Raw genomic sequence first — 15,988 nt, 5'->3', positions numbered from 1 at the left:
ATGCGTATCGCGAGTGTCGAGCGTTATTTGAAATACGTATGTTTTTTTTTTTTTTTTTTGATTCAATTATTTGTAGACTGCGAATTAAAAACGCGCGAAGCATCCGTACGCGATCGGTTGTACGAGAATTCACTGTCAAAATTGCAATTTTGATCAATACGTCGCTCTCGTCGATTATGTGCGTTTCGCAGATTTCGCAATAATATCGTACCAAAATGTAAAAACCGTATAAAGAGTTGACTCACAAATCCTGTAATAAACTTGCAAACAAACAGATTCCTGTATTCGGCCGAGATGATTAAAAAATTGAAAAACGTATAAATCCGCAAACCGCACATATCGCTCGCGTATATATTCGTTTCTGAGATAACGAAGATGCTGCGTGTACATATTTCGCGATGTGACATTCGAGACGTGGACTCGCGCCGGCGTGCAACAAATACGTCAGCTTTTGTTTATTTATTTATTTTTTTAATGAATTTACCTTGAGATCGCAGAGATGTCAAGAGACGCGTCTCTGTTCGTTGACGTATATTTTCTCTCTCGTGAAAAATTCTCGTTGAATTATTCTTCGTTGAGAAATAGAGAGCTTCTTCGAGTGACCCGATAGTACGTTAGCGATATGAAGGGAGCGACGACGGTGCTCTTATCTCTTGCTCGAACAGACGTTCTTTTCGTTTTTCCCCTCTCTCGATTCATTATCGTTTTCGGCCTACATTCCGTTCGGGAAACGCGCAACGACGTCTTCCGTCGAGAAGAGAGTTCGCGCACGCCGGTCGCTTTGTAACGCGACTCTAATTCGCGGCGCGGTAACGATTTTGCTGCTATCAGATGTAATCAGAATCAGAAATTATGCCAAAGTTTAGCGTCTTAATGAAGAGCGCGCTCCTTCGAGAAGCGAACGCTATTGATTTTACAAACTTAAATGTGTGTTTTTTTTTTGTAAAAAATAGCGACAAGATAAGCTTGCTCAGATAGTCACGCGGATTATAACATACACAAACACGCGCGCGCAGAATTTCGCTCTTTTGAATTTTCATTCTGTTTATTAATATTTACGTTTGACAAGATGTATTTATTGTGTTCGCAGCGTATGTGAACAAAACAACATTGCGCGAACAGAACAACAATGTGGACAAAATATTCGCGATTTATTCTCTTTATAACAAATTTACTTTGCGAAGTATCATCTTTTAAAGATTTTCTCGACTAGAAAAAGTTTTTTTTAATAAACATGTTAATAAAAATATAAATAAAATAAATATAAAATGAACGCCAAGACAAATATTCTCTACAAATACCGCGTGTATATCGCGCGCGCAAGTTTAACGTTATTTTTCAAAAGAATGTTTTTTTGATTCTGATATACATGCTCTTTTAATTTCATTTTGGGCACGTATTTCTCCCTGCTTATTGTTCCGTTCATTAATCATTCTATTAGAAAACGTATAACAATTCGTAAGTACGTTCCTGCGAGAAATAAATGCCAGAAATGAAACAATAACGTTTACTCCCGAGCAGAGACCGTTGACGTAATATGAGAAAAACTGCCGCTCATTTTTAATTAAAGCCGGGTGCACGTACGCGAAGCCGCGGACGTTCCGGAAAAGCGAAACGAGAGGAAAAACATCCGGACGCGAGCACATAGACAGTCTCGTTTGCTGGTCACGAACGCGGCATTCTCATGTCGGATGCTATTATAGTAAAGAATAAAAGTGGATGGAAATACCAAGAAACGACGATAGGCACGCGTTGCATGCGCCGCTTCGAACCCTCTTCCGTATTGCGCAGCTCTGTGTTCGCTTTCCGTGGGATTTCGTCTCTTCTTTTCTCCTCTTCTCCTTCTTAAGGAAAATTGCCGGTTGAAAATATATATCGAAGAATACGGGGTGTCTTTGTTGTGTACAGCGGACGAGTATGGCAGTCGGCGATCTTCAATTGTTAAGATGCTTCGCAATTACATTTTTGTATATACACATATCAGCCAATTTCTCGCGCAGAAAAGATCCAATTAGTCTTTTAGATCTTTAAGTCTTTTTATTTGAAAAAAAAAATTATCTTAATGTTTAAGCGCGTAGCAATTTGCACGTACGTGTTTCAACACGTAAGTGGTCCGACGTCCGAGTTCGCTACGTGCTTTCTCTCTCGCAGCGCGTTTTACGTTATGTGACGCGTCACACGTTTAACTTGATAAATGAAGGAGCAAGTATCCTCGCGCGCGCGTTCACCACTTACCTTTTCCCGTCCGCCATCCCCGTGCTTTTTTCCTATCCGGAACCGCCCAATTTTCCCCGACGTGAAGAAAGAAGAGGCGACCGGCCGAGCGAGTAGACGGCAATAGAGAGATCTCGGCCGCGAAGGTCGGACTCTTTTTTACTCAGGCAAATATAAGGGACCGGAGACAAGGGACTTGATTATCCGGTCGGCGACGACAACAACGACGACAAGAGGCGTTCTTACGCGTGGTCGGGCCATTGTATTACTGTGTCGTTGCAAACTTTTTTAATCACGTTCTTCCGTTGCGGATATTGCTCGTCTCTCTCTCTCTCTCGCGCGCGCTTTTCACCGCGAACGTTTTCCCACGTCTTTAATCATTATTCATATTTTTCCTACCCCGCATCCTCCTTTCGCGCGACCAGCAGCAAGCTTCATTAATCGTTATTAAAACGTCTTCGCCGTTTTGGTACTAAATTGCGCGTCGTTTCTCCCGAACTTGCGAATGTGCGTTAAATCAAAAAACTCCGAATCAACTACAATTGTAAGGAATAATCGAGATTTGCGTATGGTATCAGCTGTTCACGCGTACATACGCGTGTCACGCTCATTTTGCGTGATCTGTGTAAAGACAAATAGCACTCGCTGGTGATCGGCCTTGCCGATTATTCCCGATCGAGGACCAGAGAGTGCCGGCAAATCTACGGCAGGATTCATTCGTCAGCCAGGACGGGCGACTCCTAGGCAGCTATTACGACCGCGCAACAAAGTAGTTGTTCATTTATATCAGCGTTAAAAATAGCATATATGAACATAAAAAAAGTGTAGTGCTTTATGCACCCGAATCCCTATCACTGATTTCTTACACAATATAATAATTACTTCCGGACAATCGAAAAATACGCGTGTCACGTGGTTTCTTATTTTCAAAATTAAAAAAAGAACACATTTTTTTAAGATGTTTTATATCAATTTTAATATAATAAAATTTGTCGGATTTCCGATACTTTCGTTAGTTTTGAATACAAATAATAATGTGCGTATAAATATACGTGATAATGCAAAATTACTCAAATATTTATGTTCATTCCAATATAAATTTCAAAGAAAACGGGTTATACAGAGTCCAAAGCAGGATGTTGTAATAAATAAATAAATGAGAGATTTTTTGTAATCAAAACGTTTCGACTATATTTTAAATTCTTATCAATTGATCGATTCATTTATATATATATTTGCACATCCCTGCTTTGGTCTCAATATAGCCGTTTTCTTGGAAATTTACAAGAGCCGGAGGTCACACCTCTACATCTCGCTTTATTTATGTTCATATTTAAAAACATTAATTTAAATCTTGGAACGAAAATCATCGGCGAGAACTCCCGTGGCGTTTTTCGGCGTGTTTCGATGAAAGCTGCGAGATACGCGCAGCGTAAGAAACGAATAAGGACAGCAACAGTGTGAGCATGAGTTATGGCTAACGCCGGGCAGCGCCGCGCGAAATTCGATATTATAGTTGAAGGTATTGCCCGTAAAGACGAATGGGCAGAGCAGCTTGAAAAGAGCAAATTGCAAGAGCTAATTGAACCGGATGTTCGTCTCGCGCGCCTTTCACACGGGCTTGATCGATTACGGGCGATGCGCTCTCTCGTCGCTTATCCTCCCATTGCTCCCGCGTACCTGCTATATACACGGATTGCACGCGTGACCGACTCTTCTTCATTATATCCCCCTTCCCACCTCCGCGTCCCAGAAAAACGCTCTTCCCGGAGAAGCGGAAAGATGAATTTAATTGTTATCTTTTGTTTCAACCGCGGTGTGATGGTTAGATAGGTACAGGCGATTTTGCCGACACGAGCGATTCCGTAAATTGCATAAACAATGCGAAACGCTACACAGAAAATGAAAGCTTCTGCGTGTCTAAATTAATTAAGAGGATTTTAGTTTAATGCCGCGTTTTTAAATATTTTTCATCCGACGCCGCGTTTATCCTACGGACGGACACCGCCGCTTTATGGCGTATTTCTGTTAATCCCGACAGAGAAGGAGATCTCTCTCTTTCTCTCTCGTGCGCTTACAAAAATTAATTTGCTTTATGGCAAAAGGGTATCGTTCAGAAACGAAGCTCCGAAATCTCGCTCGCAAAATAACAATACGATAAAATTTTAACGCGCATTGCCTCGCAGATATACCATTACCGAGTGTAGATTCTACTAATATTAATATATAATAATGCTCGGAAAAATCCTTTTTGCGCATTTGTCACATAAATATTTTTTGCTTTGAAACGTAAAAGTCCTTTTCTCTTCGAACTCTCGAAGCACATCATGTAACGCGATTAATGCATATGTATCGTCGCACAATGCGAATATCTCTCGCTTTGTACTCGTACTCTTTGACAATAAACGCAGCAAACGGTAACAGAAACGAAACTGCTATTGAATTTCACAATACGCAACTGGGAGCAAAAAAAAAAAAACAGAATTAATTGCGTTGTAAACCGACATTTCTTAGTTGTAAAAAAACGACGTGACTGCTCGCGATCAAAGCCAAGTCCTGGAGAGTTTCAAATGTAAAAAATCGCTACTTACCGATTAATAAACAAAAATATATCGTATATACAGATACACGTCTCTCATCGAGCGTTCAACGATTAACGAAGTTAATCGCTTCGAAATGTCGCGCCGTTTTCGAAAACAAGGAAATAATAAGAGAAGAGTCAAGAGACATCACGTGATACATCCGATTACGTGATAATCGGCGGTGCTTTTCAGGCGCGTGGAAATTCGAGATTTCGCCGCTCGTTTCTCGCCGGTGGCCGAAAGTGCGGCGTCAATATTGGAACACGAGAATCGAGCATTGACAAAAGGCTCTTGTGCATGTCGCCACGGAAGAATCAATGTACGGCCGGTACAAACTGGTCGTGTGGCGGGTCCGTGGTTACACAGCCGCGTAGATTTCCGAAGCGCACATACCCGATTCGGTCAAAGCCGCGGTTGCGTGGCAACGATTCGTTCTTCGACGATGCATCCGCACTACTAGCTTTGCCAGTTTCGAAACTTCCGCGAGTCGGCAGACTCGCTTCGGGTCTATTCGAATTATGCACGTGCTGGGGAAGGCGAGCACTGCTCACGTGCGCGTCCTCCTCTATTTTCCTTCCTTCCTCTCTCTCTCTCTCTCATCCTTTCTACCACTTTGATCTCTCACTCTTTCACTCTCTGTCTTCATTCTCGGTCTTTTTCGACTTTACTGTGTCCACATTCTTTTTCAGACTTTTGCTATTTACGCGCGCGCGCGCGCGCGCGTGTGTGTGTGTGTACAAGATGTCCCAGAAGATTCGCTATTTTTTCTTTTTTTTTTTTCAACCAGAGGTGTTTGCAGTTCCATTGAAAAATAAGTCGATTATTTCGAGAGTCTCGGAATTGCGGACGATCGCGGAATTTGAAAACTTTTGGGTAGAATGTAAATTTATTGTAAAAAATTGTGCATATATTCTTTTCCAACACTTTTAAAAGATTTTACTTGTACAAGTAGAGAGAGAAAACTTTAATTTAAGAGTATAAAAATGTACATTTTTAGACGAAAAGAGAGAGAAAAGTTCGTACAAAAGTACGCGCGACTTCTGCGACATCCTGTGTGATATACATTCGTGTGTGCGTGTGTGTGTTTCCGCTCGCATTGTCTTTAATTTCGTCACATCGAGTCACGTGTCGTATTACATACGTCGAATACACACACGTGTGATCGTCATTTTCAATCAAGCGTAAAATTAAAACGAACTTACGAACAACGTCCGTCGGTAATAAAACCGATCGATGATTTTATTTTTGTTTGTTTGTTTGTTGACGCTTATTGAAACCTAGATAACCGTGAAACGCGCATTTTCGTCTACATATATGTATTATCGTATAATCCGAAATTGGCGCGCAACCTCATCGACGAGACATCGCTAAAAGCATCGTCGTCACGCTGCAGTGCTGTGGTTCTGGACGCGCTCCTGTCGTTGCTCCGTTGCATCGACAAACGGCGCGTCGTTGCGAAAGAGTCATCGTTCCGGTGCACAGTCAAAAGCGTAGGATGCACCGCATCGTCGCACCGTATCTAGTCGTGACTTCCCTGACACTTTGGTAACGTTCGAGCATCTCATATCGGAAATATCTCTCTCTCTCTCTCTTTCTCTCTCTCTCTCTCTCTCTTTCACACACAACTCACTCACTCTGTTTTTCACATCAAACACACACTCTCATAACGCACACTCTCTTATTCGCTTTTTTTTTTCTCGCGCACACATTCTCGTTCTCCGTTTCTGAATTGTCTTCTTGACTTCTTCCTTCGAAAGTGCGCGATAGAATAGAGCAATTAGTAAAGTAGCAGACACAGACAGAGCAAAAGAGAATACAGCCTCGGTTGCTTGGCCTGACCGCCGTGCTGCATTGCCGCGGGATACTCTCCTGAAACAGAGGGCAACACTTAAATTTTCTGAAGACCTGCGGGAGGCAGGGACCTTGCTCTTCCCATTGTGCTTTTTATTGCCCGACCAAAATGAGAATGGCGCCGCGGCCGTGTCGGCTGCAATTTAGCTAATTATTTTCCTGTCCATAATTGGCACGGTTTTCGTAGATTTTCGTAGGCTGTTTCTGACATTAGAGGGAATTCATTAAGTCCAAACGAGTTGTGCGAAGTATAAAGAACGCGCGTGTCTCAGAGCTACCAAAATACACATAAGTCTCATTTTACTAGATAAGAATTTTGTAACAAGATTCGAGCCAATGGATGCGAGAAAAAGAAAAAAATTGAGTCGCGCGAAATTTACATGTTTGACTTCTGATACTCGACGCATTGTTTTGCGAGAATCGCGCGACGAAAAATTCGTTTTCGCATCTTTTGATTACTCACCGTTTAGTACGTGTACGGTGATCGACTTTGGTTGAGCGTTACTGGGGTTGCAAGTGTACCGTCCCGAGTCAGACGGTTTTGCTTCTTGCACCAGAAGGAAACTCGTCGTGCTGTCACCCTTTTCCGTGACCACGGAAACGCCACCTCTGGTGGAGTCGTAGCTGATTATCTGAAAACCGAGAGATCGAGCGATTCTTAAGACGGAATGGATACATCTCTCAGGTCGAACGAGGAATCGAGGCTAAGGAAGGTGAGGTAAGACGGGCAAGATATATATATATATATATATATATATATATATATACACACGGCTAACCAACGACAGAATACAGTTTTTATTGAGGGCACTCCCTTCATGGGTATTGACTATGAAGACGACGGGTGCGAAGATAAGCTCGTCGAAGGATTTTCTTTCAGACTCCGGCAAGAATAACAGGCAATGGGCGGAAAAAATACGAGGTTTTCCTCTTAGAAAGGAAAGTCTTTCCAGCGCGTTCTACAGGATCGAGAAAAAGGTTGTAAAGTAGTACGGACGGTGTCAGAACGCGAAGGGAGAGGGGACGGAGAAGTTCGCCTCCGACGTTCGGTGCAAATTGCTTCGTCGGCGACTTATGCCCGGAGGATATTTTCCAGGATAAATATTATTCTCTGCGCGCGCGGACGAATTTCCACGCGATATAGGTGAATAAGAGTTTACTTTAACTTTGTGTATTTCTCTTCGCGTGTAGTAACTATACTTACTTTTGAAATTATTAGCCGTTGTATTAAGTAATTTTTAAAATAGATAAAAAAAGTGTGATGCGCGTTGCAACTGTTCTGTATATTATAGAAAACATATGGCAAAATTATTATGCAAAGAACGTGTAATCATCGTCGGTTTTGTTTTAATATTCTTTAATCCAACACAGTACAGAATATGTAAACGGGACTTCTTCTCCAAGAGGTCCTCGAACAAATAATGCAGACGCTTTGAGTTAAAAATTCTTTTTGTTTATTTGTTGAGAAATTTAAATAGCGAGAATCCCGCTTTGAACCTTCATAAAATACAATCATGCGATTAAAGATAACCCAAGTGAGAATTGAAAACGTTCTCGTCAATTAAATTTCTGAACAAACAAACCGAAGGAATTTTTAGCTCGAGGATCTGCTTTATTTGCTCGATCTTAGAAGTCCTTTTGTGTTTATATTCTGTACCGTGCTGTTGATCGAGCAATTTCTCTTGTTTATATTTGTTATTCTTATTATAAAAATCACAAATCTCTGAGTTTGTTTAACTTCGTTCGATAAAATCTTAATTTTCGTTTCTCAAACATTAAATGTTCGCGAGGAGAGAAAAAAAAATAATTCAAGTATTTCACAACTGTTATGTCAGCCTACGAATTTTCGTTGGAAAATTGCATGCAACGCCCAAACGCTAGTAGAGTACTCGTCGCACGGCTCCGGCGAATGTCGTGTTTATCCTATGTCTGTTCCACTCGACGACGCTCGTCACGAGTACCGCTTTAACGCCAGGTTGGCAGGGTCCAACATTCGGTGTACGCGCATTGAAAGGAATAAGAGGCGGAGAGCGCCGCGAGAGAAGGATTTTTAAATAAATAATCTGCAGAGAGAACGGCCGGAACTTCACGGTAACGCGCCTCCGTCTGAGAGGCACGTAAGCCTTCTTAAGGGAACTGGAATTGTAGAGCATCTCTGGCAACACGTTGTTGGATATTCACTTCTCGGTTGTCTTATCGACGTTAAAAAATGTGGATGTTGTGTTCTCTCGTGATTGTTTTAGTTAGAAATAAAACGTCCCGATTGTCGGAAAACTGAGAAATACATTTCAGTGTTTGACAGTGTTTTTGACAGTTTTTTAAATTCCGCTATTATGTTAAAAGGTTCAATAACGCATTATATAGTCTATTGAACAATAATTATTTAAAGGGAACGAAGATAAAGGACGAAGCGTGTTTTTCTCTGAAGTTTCCTTCATTAAAAGCGCCGGTATCAGCTGTACTCGGGAAAATTTAATTTTTTCTGAACTGCTGCGTCGCGTTGAATCTCGCGGATAAGAATATCGGTCGCCGTGTTGTTTATCCGCCTTCGCCGCTGTTGGTCTCAAAGCGTGCGATTAATCGGACGAGAAAGTTAGCACAGCCGAGTTTGATAAGCGCCTCGTTGCGCCGCGCTACCTTCCTTCCGTTCTATTATCTAAACCGCGCGCTGCGGTCTAACGCAGGATAATATACGCGAAACTTTCGAAAGTCCACGGTTAATCCAACAGTTCGTACGAGAAACGCAATAATGCTGGCAAACGCGCGACCCGAACGCGCGCGTAACCGCATTTATACATTTTACGCTAAAGATTTTTATAATTAAGTTAAATTAGTGCTTCAAAAATTTTCTTTCGATCGCCTGAACAAACAAATTCAACACCGCGATCAAGTTGCAATTCTCAAATCTAACGTAACATATCGTTGTACGAAAGTATTTTAATAAATTTTTCAAGAATTTAGAATTTACGGTCTTTAAGCGTTGGAGAAACGTGTGCGTTCTTACAACGCTCATCACGTGAAACGAGTATAATTGTTCTTCTAATATTTTATGACTACGTACATATACGTAGACGCGTGTTACATGTTTGATGCCGTACGTTGCAACATATTCCGCGCGCGCTGTCTTCCGCGCGTTCCGTAATTACGAGAAAATTTTGCAAATTACATTCTTGTAATTATTCGAGCGAGCGCGATACTTCGAATTGATTTTTATTTAATTCTATTCGATCTCGTCGCCGAATGAATAAATAATATATCCAATTTTCAGTTCATTAATCGCACTGACTTCGTATTGATGATTGAATTAAAACGGCGACCAATTACTCGCCGATTAACTCTCGCGAATGTAAATTGATCTGAAACGAACGAACATTAAGCTGAATATTTACAGTTTTTGTTTCGTTGTCATTTTACAAAACGTTCGTTGCAATTTACTTCTTCTCGTTTTCCCACCGACAAGAAAGATATCTCTCTCTCACTTATGTTTCACGTAATTTCAAATCCTATTTAACGGAAACATATAAAACAAACGGTTTTCGATTGTCGAAAAAAAAAAGAATTGACAGTAAAAATTAACGCGACTATAAATCTCTTTCCTAACAAAATACACTGAATTAAGCCGCGAACTTTCTCTCGAACTTATTCGTTCCGAGAATTCCGGAATGTAAAGTGCGCGAAATGTATAAAAGAGTTCCGAAGTAGTAAAAAATAAAAAAAAAAAAAACAATGTTTCTCTTCTAACTAACACGCAAGAGAGAGAAAGGTCGGTTCGCGGATTTAACATAGTTTTATCTGAGGTTATCAGCAGTCAGAGTGCAGTTCAGCAAGCCAGATAATTTCAGCGTTGTGCGTCTTGGAACTCGTAATTTGCCTAAGTTTTAAAGACGCGTACGAAAGTTTGCATCGCGGAGTGAGGAAGCGGAAAGGATTTGAGGGAGAGGATCTCGTCAAACTCATTACATGCTCTTACACGAAGGAAATCGACGGGATTGCCGGTCGACTCCGATGGAACATCTCGGGCTCAATGATCCGTTGGAATGACTTTTCCGCCCGTCCGCGACTTAGTACTACTTTTGTCATACCTATCAGTCTTATCGGTCTTTGCTCCCGCGCATTCTAATAACCTTACATCCGCTCCGCACCTCCCATTGTATTGTCCACATTCTTATCCTTTCTCTCATCTCTTCCCCGTCCTCTTTCTCTTCGCCGTTCAAGTTTCATCAAGTTTTTTTGTTGTCGCTTTTCAATTTGGACGTTTTAATGGTTTCGTTGTGTGCCGTTGCTTCTAACCGATAATCACACATTATACGGCAGTAAATTGCAAAACGACACAATCGATTGTCAAACGCCGCAGATTCTCGCCGCGTGATTGCTCGGAAAACAGTAACGAAATTATTAACAACGCGATTGAATACATTAGTCACATTATACTCACAGCGTATGGATTTTTAATGAATTTGCGCAAAATATTAATTCATTAATTCATTAATAAATCCATTGACATCATAGTTCGTATTATGTGAATTTAAACACATATTTCTGCGTATAAAATACAAGTGGATTAAACAAAATTACAATATCCCATTGTCGTCTGCAAATGTTGGACCGACCGATTATGTTAAATAAACTGATGCTGCGGGCATGTTAATATTATAATACAAAATTACCAACAATACCCTGCGTGAGCGTGTTCCTATTTATTTATTTACTTTTTTTTTGTATATTAATATATGTGTGCATAGTGTTTTTCAAATTTTGCACATTTTTTTGTGTTATCCAAGCTTGTGTTCTTGCAATTTTCCTCTTTTTAGCAATAACCTCTATATCGATATCTTTTTATCCATATTCATGCAGATGACGCAATTTTATTCTTTCCTTTGATTTTTTCAACGAGAGGACAAGATCGAGTCGTTAAACTACAATTTGACGAATGTGCACGCGCGTGTTAATATTTTTCGTCGATATTTTATATTTTCTCTTTGTTCGCGCAACATCTCATCCTTTCCGTGTGGTAGTTCCGCTATTTTTCATTCGCTTTGATAAACGTTACTTGGAATCTACATATTTTTGGTGTTTTTCGGAACGGATTTTTTTTTTTTTTTTTTGTCGCTGTTGAACCGCTCTCTACTCTCGGCGAGTAGTAAAGGTGCTAGTAGTTACGAGTTGAAATCGACTGTTATTTCGAGATTTCGCTGTTCCCCGAGGTGATGCGCATCCGTTATATGTATATGTCGAGCGCGGTAAATGTGAGATGTTTTCGAAAAGCGACGCGACCGACGTACATAGGGCGTATATCGTAATGCCACTGCATTGCATGCACGGAATTCTGATGTGTTTACCGTGGAATATTCAATATCACGTCCAAAACGCTGCGAGTTTCACCAAGGCTGACTGAACTACTCGCTTAACCGAACACGAAGCCGGACGTCGCGAATAATTCTAGAAAGCCCATACATATAGTCGTGTATCGATATTCGTTAAGACAGCGGAAAGAATCGCATTTTTTTTTTTTGCATTCCGCGAAGAAATATGAACACTTTCTGTCCTAGATCGCGGTACTTTTTGAAGTAGTTTTGGAATTTCGTGGATTTACAGCAGTGTCCGCGCACGAGTCATTTAACAGAGAGAAAAACCGCGAAGCGTCAGCAAGACGGAGAAACGACTGATTTATTTCGCCTTCGCGCACTAGCCAGAGACAGCCTCTCGAGCAAAAGACGATCAAACGGAGAATGCATTAAGAGTGACGTGTGACAGCTTTATTCTATATCGGTCAGAAGTGAGGCAGCTATTTCGGACGGACTAATAAAAGTAGTAAAAGTAACGCGCGCGCTTTCGAACTCCGAAGAAGATCGAAACCTAAATAACCGCAATGGATGTAATTTGGCGATAAATCAGCGCGAAAATCAAAGTAGAGTGACAACCGCGCGAACATTAAATGCAGATACGTACTTGCGGTAGATGCAGAGCGAGAAAATATACAGATTTATTATTATTATTAATTAACTCTTATATAATATTGATATTAAGCATATCATATATTACGCTATACGCAGTTATTAAAATGTGCTGCGCATGTGTGTGATGCGAACAATAATAACGTTACCCTGTAATGACGTTAAACGGCGTGGCAAACTTCATAGGAGTTAAACAAAGATTTATGAGAAAGTAGGACGCGCATTGTCACAAGTGGCTCGCTTTTCGTATTATTCTTTCATTTATTCAAATTTTATGCTTGACGTTTGACGTTTTTTTTTTTTTTTTTTTTTTTTTTTTTTTTTTTTACATTGAAATGTAACAAGTTCATTATCTGCCATCTGTGACCGGAGAAGTCACTCAATTTCTCGCAGAAAACGTTTGAAAGCCATATAATCGCGGTTTCTGCATAATTAATGCCTGTTGATCGATGTTATTCTTTCTATCGAGAAATTGCGTCGAGAAAAATAACAAATTTTATCAATTTTTATTTTATCGCGAATTCGATTTTTATTCGTTCTTGTGTGTGGCGCGCTCAGCATGTGTGTTTCACCTATTTGTAGCATTCATTCATTCAGTTAACGATCGTTTTTATTTATTTTTATTTTTACATGCTATTTACATATTCACTACGAGTCCGACACAAAGCGCGCGTCGCTACTTATTTTGCGATACGTATATATTGTATGCTTTTGCAAAACAACACCGTAGGACACTGTGTACGCGCGTTATTCTTTCCAAGTAGCCATCTACACACAATTCTCGCCCCGTGTTCTTGAGAGTGTCCACCGCAATTTACAAAAACAAAGAAACAAAAAAAAAGAAAATATTACGTTCGCTGTGATTCACGCATGAGCGTAACGCTCTTGACGATGTGTGTTACCAGTTCTTTTTTTGTCCGGTACTCAACGCCGGAATTGTAGCCGACACGCAAACAACCGTAAATAAAAGCGCCGCCGGCGGGATGACGCGCCCGGTCGCACGAAGGGACACTTGAGGTTCGCACGTGAGTCAACGAAATAAAGATTACACTCGGAAGTGTGTTTACATGGGATCGGAGTGATCGTCACACACACGGCATCGGACGTTTAACCGAACAAACTTTATATTTACGAGAACGTATGTAACGTATAAACACCCATTTAATTGTTTATGCGTCTTTTACGATTTTGTTTGACTGATATCGGATAATTTCTCGCGTCTCCAACCCCCCTGCGCCTTATTTGTGGAACAGAAGGGAGCAACAATGGCGGCCATCGAAATCAATACAACAAAAACTCCGTCATTCGGATGCGTCGAAGTTACGTGAAAAAACACGACAAAAAACAAGCTGCGCGTTTTTTCTGTCTGTCCGAAATAATAGAATTAATATTGGCGTAAAGTCATAATTACGGTTTATCCGCGGTATTTTGATACGCTTTTCGGAATGCGATTGTCGGGTGTCGTTGGTTTACCATCGACGGCGGACAGCTATCACAAATCTGCAAAAAGCTTTTATTTCTGTCTCGCGGTAATACCACGGAAACCGATTTGGCATCGCTGTCGGTCTCCCTTGTTTTCTTCTCTCTTCTTTTCTGGCAGCGTTCCACGATCGATATATAAATAAGGCGAAAAATATGTTATCCTGTTTAACCATCTCTTAAACAGGATTTTCTCAAGGTAAACCGATTCACTCAATTGACCTGAATCACAACGATAGAGCTAATATTAGAAAAATAAACATGCAGAAACATTGTGCAGTAATCGAGTAATAGTTAAGTAACAGGAAAGAGTAGAAAAACAACACGTGAAAATAACGTGAGTGTAATTTATATTATATATAACATTAAATATAATACATATTATATATATAATTTATTATATATTTATAATATTATACTTTATATTGTATTATATGTATTATATACATACTACAGAGTAATGTCACTGACCGCGGGCGCGCGGCCTTGGTGGGGGCGGGGTCACTGGCCTCGGTCGCGCGACCGCGGCGGGGTCAATGAACTCGGTCGCGCGACCGCGGCGGGGTCAATGAACTCGGTCGCGCGACCGCGGCGGGGTCAATGAACTCGGTCGCGCGACTGCGGTGGAGTCACTGACCTCGGCCGCGCGACCGCGGCGGTGTTACTGACTTCAGTCATGTGATTACGGTATACATATATATAAATACATATATGCGTATGTGTGTGTATTATATATAGATATAGAATATTACATATAATATATATAATATTCTCTTTTTTACTCTTTTTTCTGTCACGTAACTTTAGTCACGTGTTGTTTTTCCACTTCTCTCTCACTATTTTTCGAGTTTGATTTTCACGCGTTATTTCTGACATCTCTCATATGTATATTATGTTTTATAAGACGTATATATTAGCTGTCATCGCGGTAACAGATTGTGTTAACTTACACAACACATTAAAATAAAAATGACAATAGCGAGCGCGTAGCGTGCGCCTGTGTTGTGCTAGTATTTTCAAGAAACGCTTCGTTCTACCAATTTTTTAAGAATTTTTTCCGAGTAATTTTAGAATTTAAAAAAATACATTTTTGTTGCATATATCTGTCTTCGTGCAGCCAGAGAAAAAATATCTCGAGCAAAAATATTACACAATTAAATAAAGAGCGCGGTTGACGAGACATGTGATATCTTTGTTCTACATCGACAAAGGTGGCAGATATTTCGGAGATGATTCTCGGTGACAACAGCGCGAGACGAAATAATAACATAAAGTAACAATTTCGACTGTCTAGTGGGGAGACAGATTTTTTTTCTATTTTTCTCACTGAGATTTTCATGAATTAAACAAAATGAATTTTCAAAACTGAGATACGTGTTTTAAGGGGATTAACACCCTTCCGTATTTGGGAAAGTGTCATTTGTTGCGCATCGACAAGCAACGCCGCACGTCGCCTCGGGTTGCGGTCTCCGCAACACAGACGCAGGCATGAAATTCAATCAAAATCAAAGGGATAAGGAGTATCGGAGCGTGAAAGCAAACGCGCTCGGGTGGTTCCGACGGATTCCTCGCGGCCGGAAAATGTTTCGCAGCGCCAGTGTATCGATCGAACGACTTTATTATCGGTAGGAGAGAGAATTTCGGCCGTGGTTCTCTCGAGACGATTCCTAGGAGATTGTTCCTTATCGGTTGTAGCGCGACCGCAAGTTTATCATATCCGATCACGGAGGTCTCTCGCGTGAGCATAAATCATTACGGGACGGGATGAACGAAATCGCGATTGCGGATGGCGCAGCTGTTCTCTGTCTCACTTCCACTAATCGATCCCGCGGGAACTTATACGCTTGCGAGGTCTCTTTATTGAAGATATATCGAGAAAACGACGAAATATTTAAAGAGAATGATCTC

At 40.8% G+C, this 15,988-nt stretch overlaps 1 protein-coding gene across 4 annotated transcripts in view; it reads right to left on the bottom strand.

The window, feature by feature from the left end:
* Positions 1 to 3,211: 3,211 nt before the first annotated feature.
* LOC109852658 (zwei Ig domain protein zig-8-like) overlaps positions 3,212 to 15,988 on the bottom strand; it is a 239,300-nt gene continuing 226,523 nt past the window's right edge. For 3 of the 4 annotated variants that reach the window (XM_020424018.1, XM_020424019.1, XM_020424022.1), the window contains 2 exons: positions 7,111 to 7,279; positions 3,212 to 6,665 (listed from right to left, as the gene is read on the bottom strand). In XM_020424018.1, the coding sequence (XP_020279607.1) occupies positions 6,574 to 6,665; positions 7,111 to 7,279 (261 nt within the window). In that variant the 3' untranslated portion in view covers positions 3,212 to 6,573. The remainder of the gene's footprint in view (positions 6,666 to 7,110; positions 7,280 to 15,988) is intronic. The other variant, XM_020424020.1, reaches the window with a different exon arrangement.

This window comes from Pseudomyrmex gracilis, unplaced genomic scaffold, assembly GCF_002006095.1.
Source record: "Pseudomyrmex gracilis isolate BER0280 unplaced genomic scaffold, ASM200609v1 scaffold_32, whole genome shotgun sequence".
NCBI lineage: Eukaryota > Metazoa > Arthropoda > Insecta > Hymenoptera > Formicidae > Pseudomyrmex > Pseudomyrmex gracilis.
Note: the sequence above shows the minus strand (reverse complement) of the source record. Positions and strands in the feature narration are given on the sequence as shown.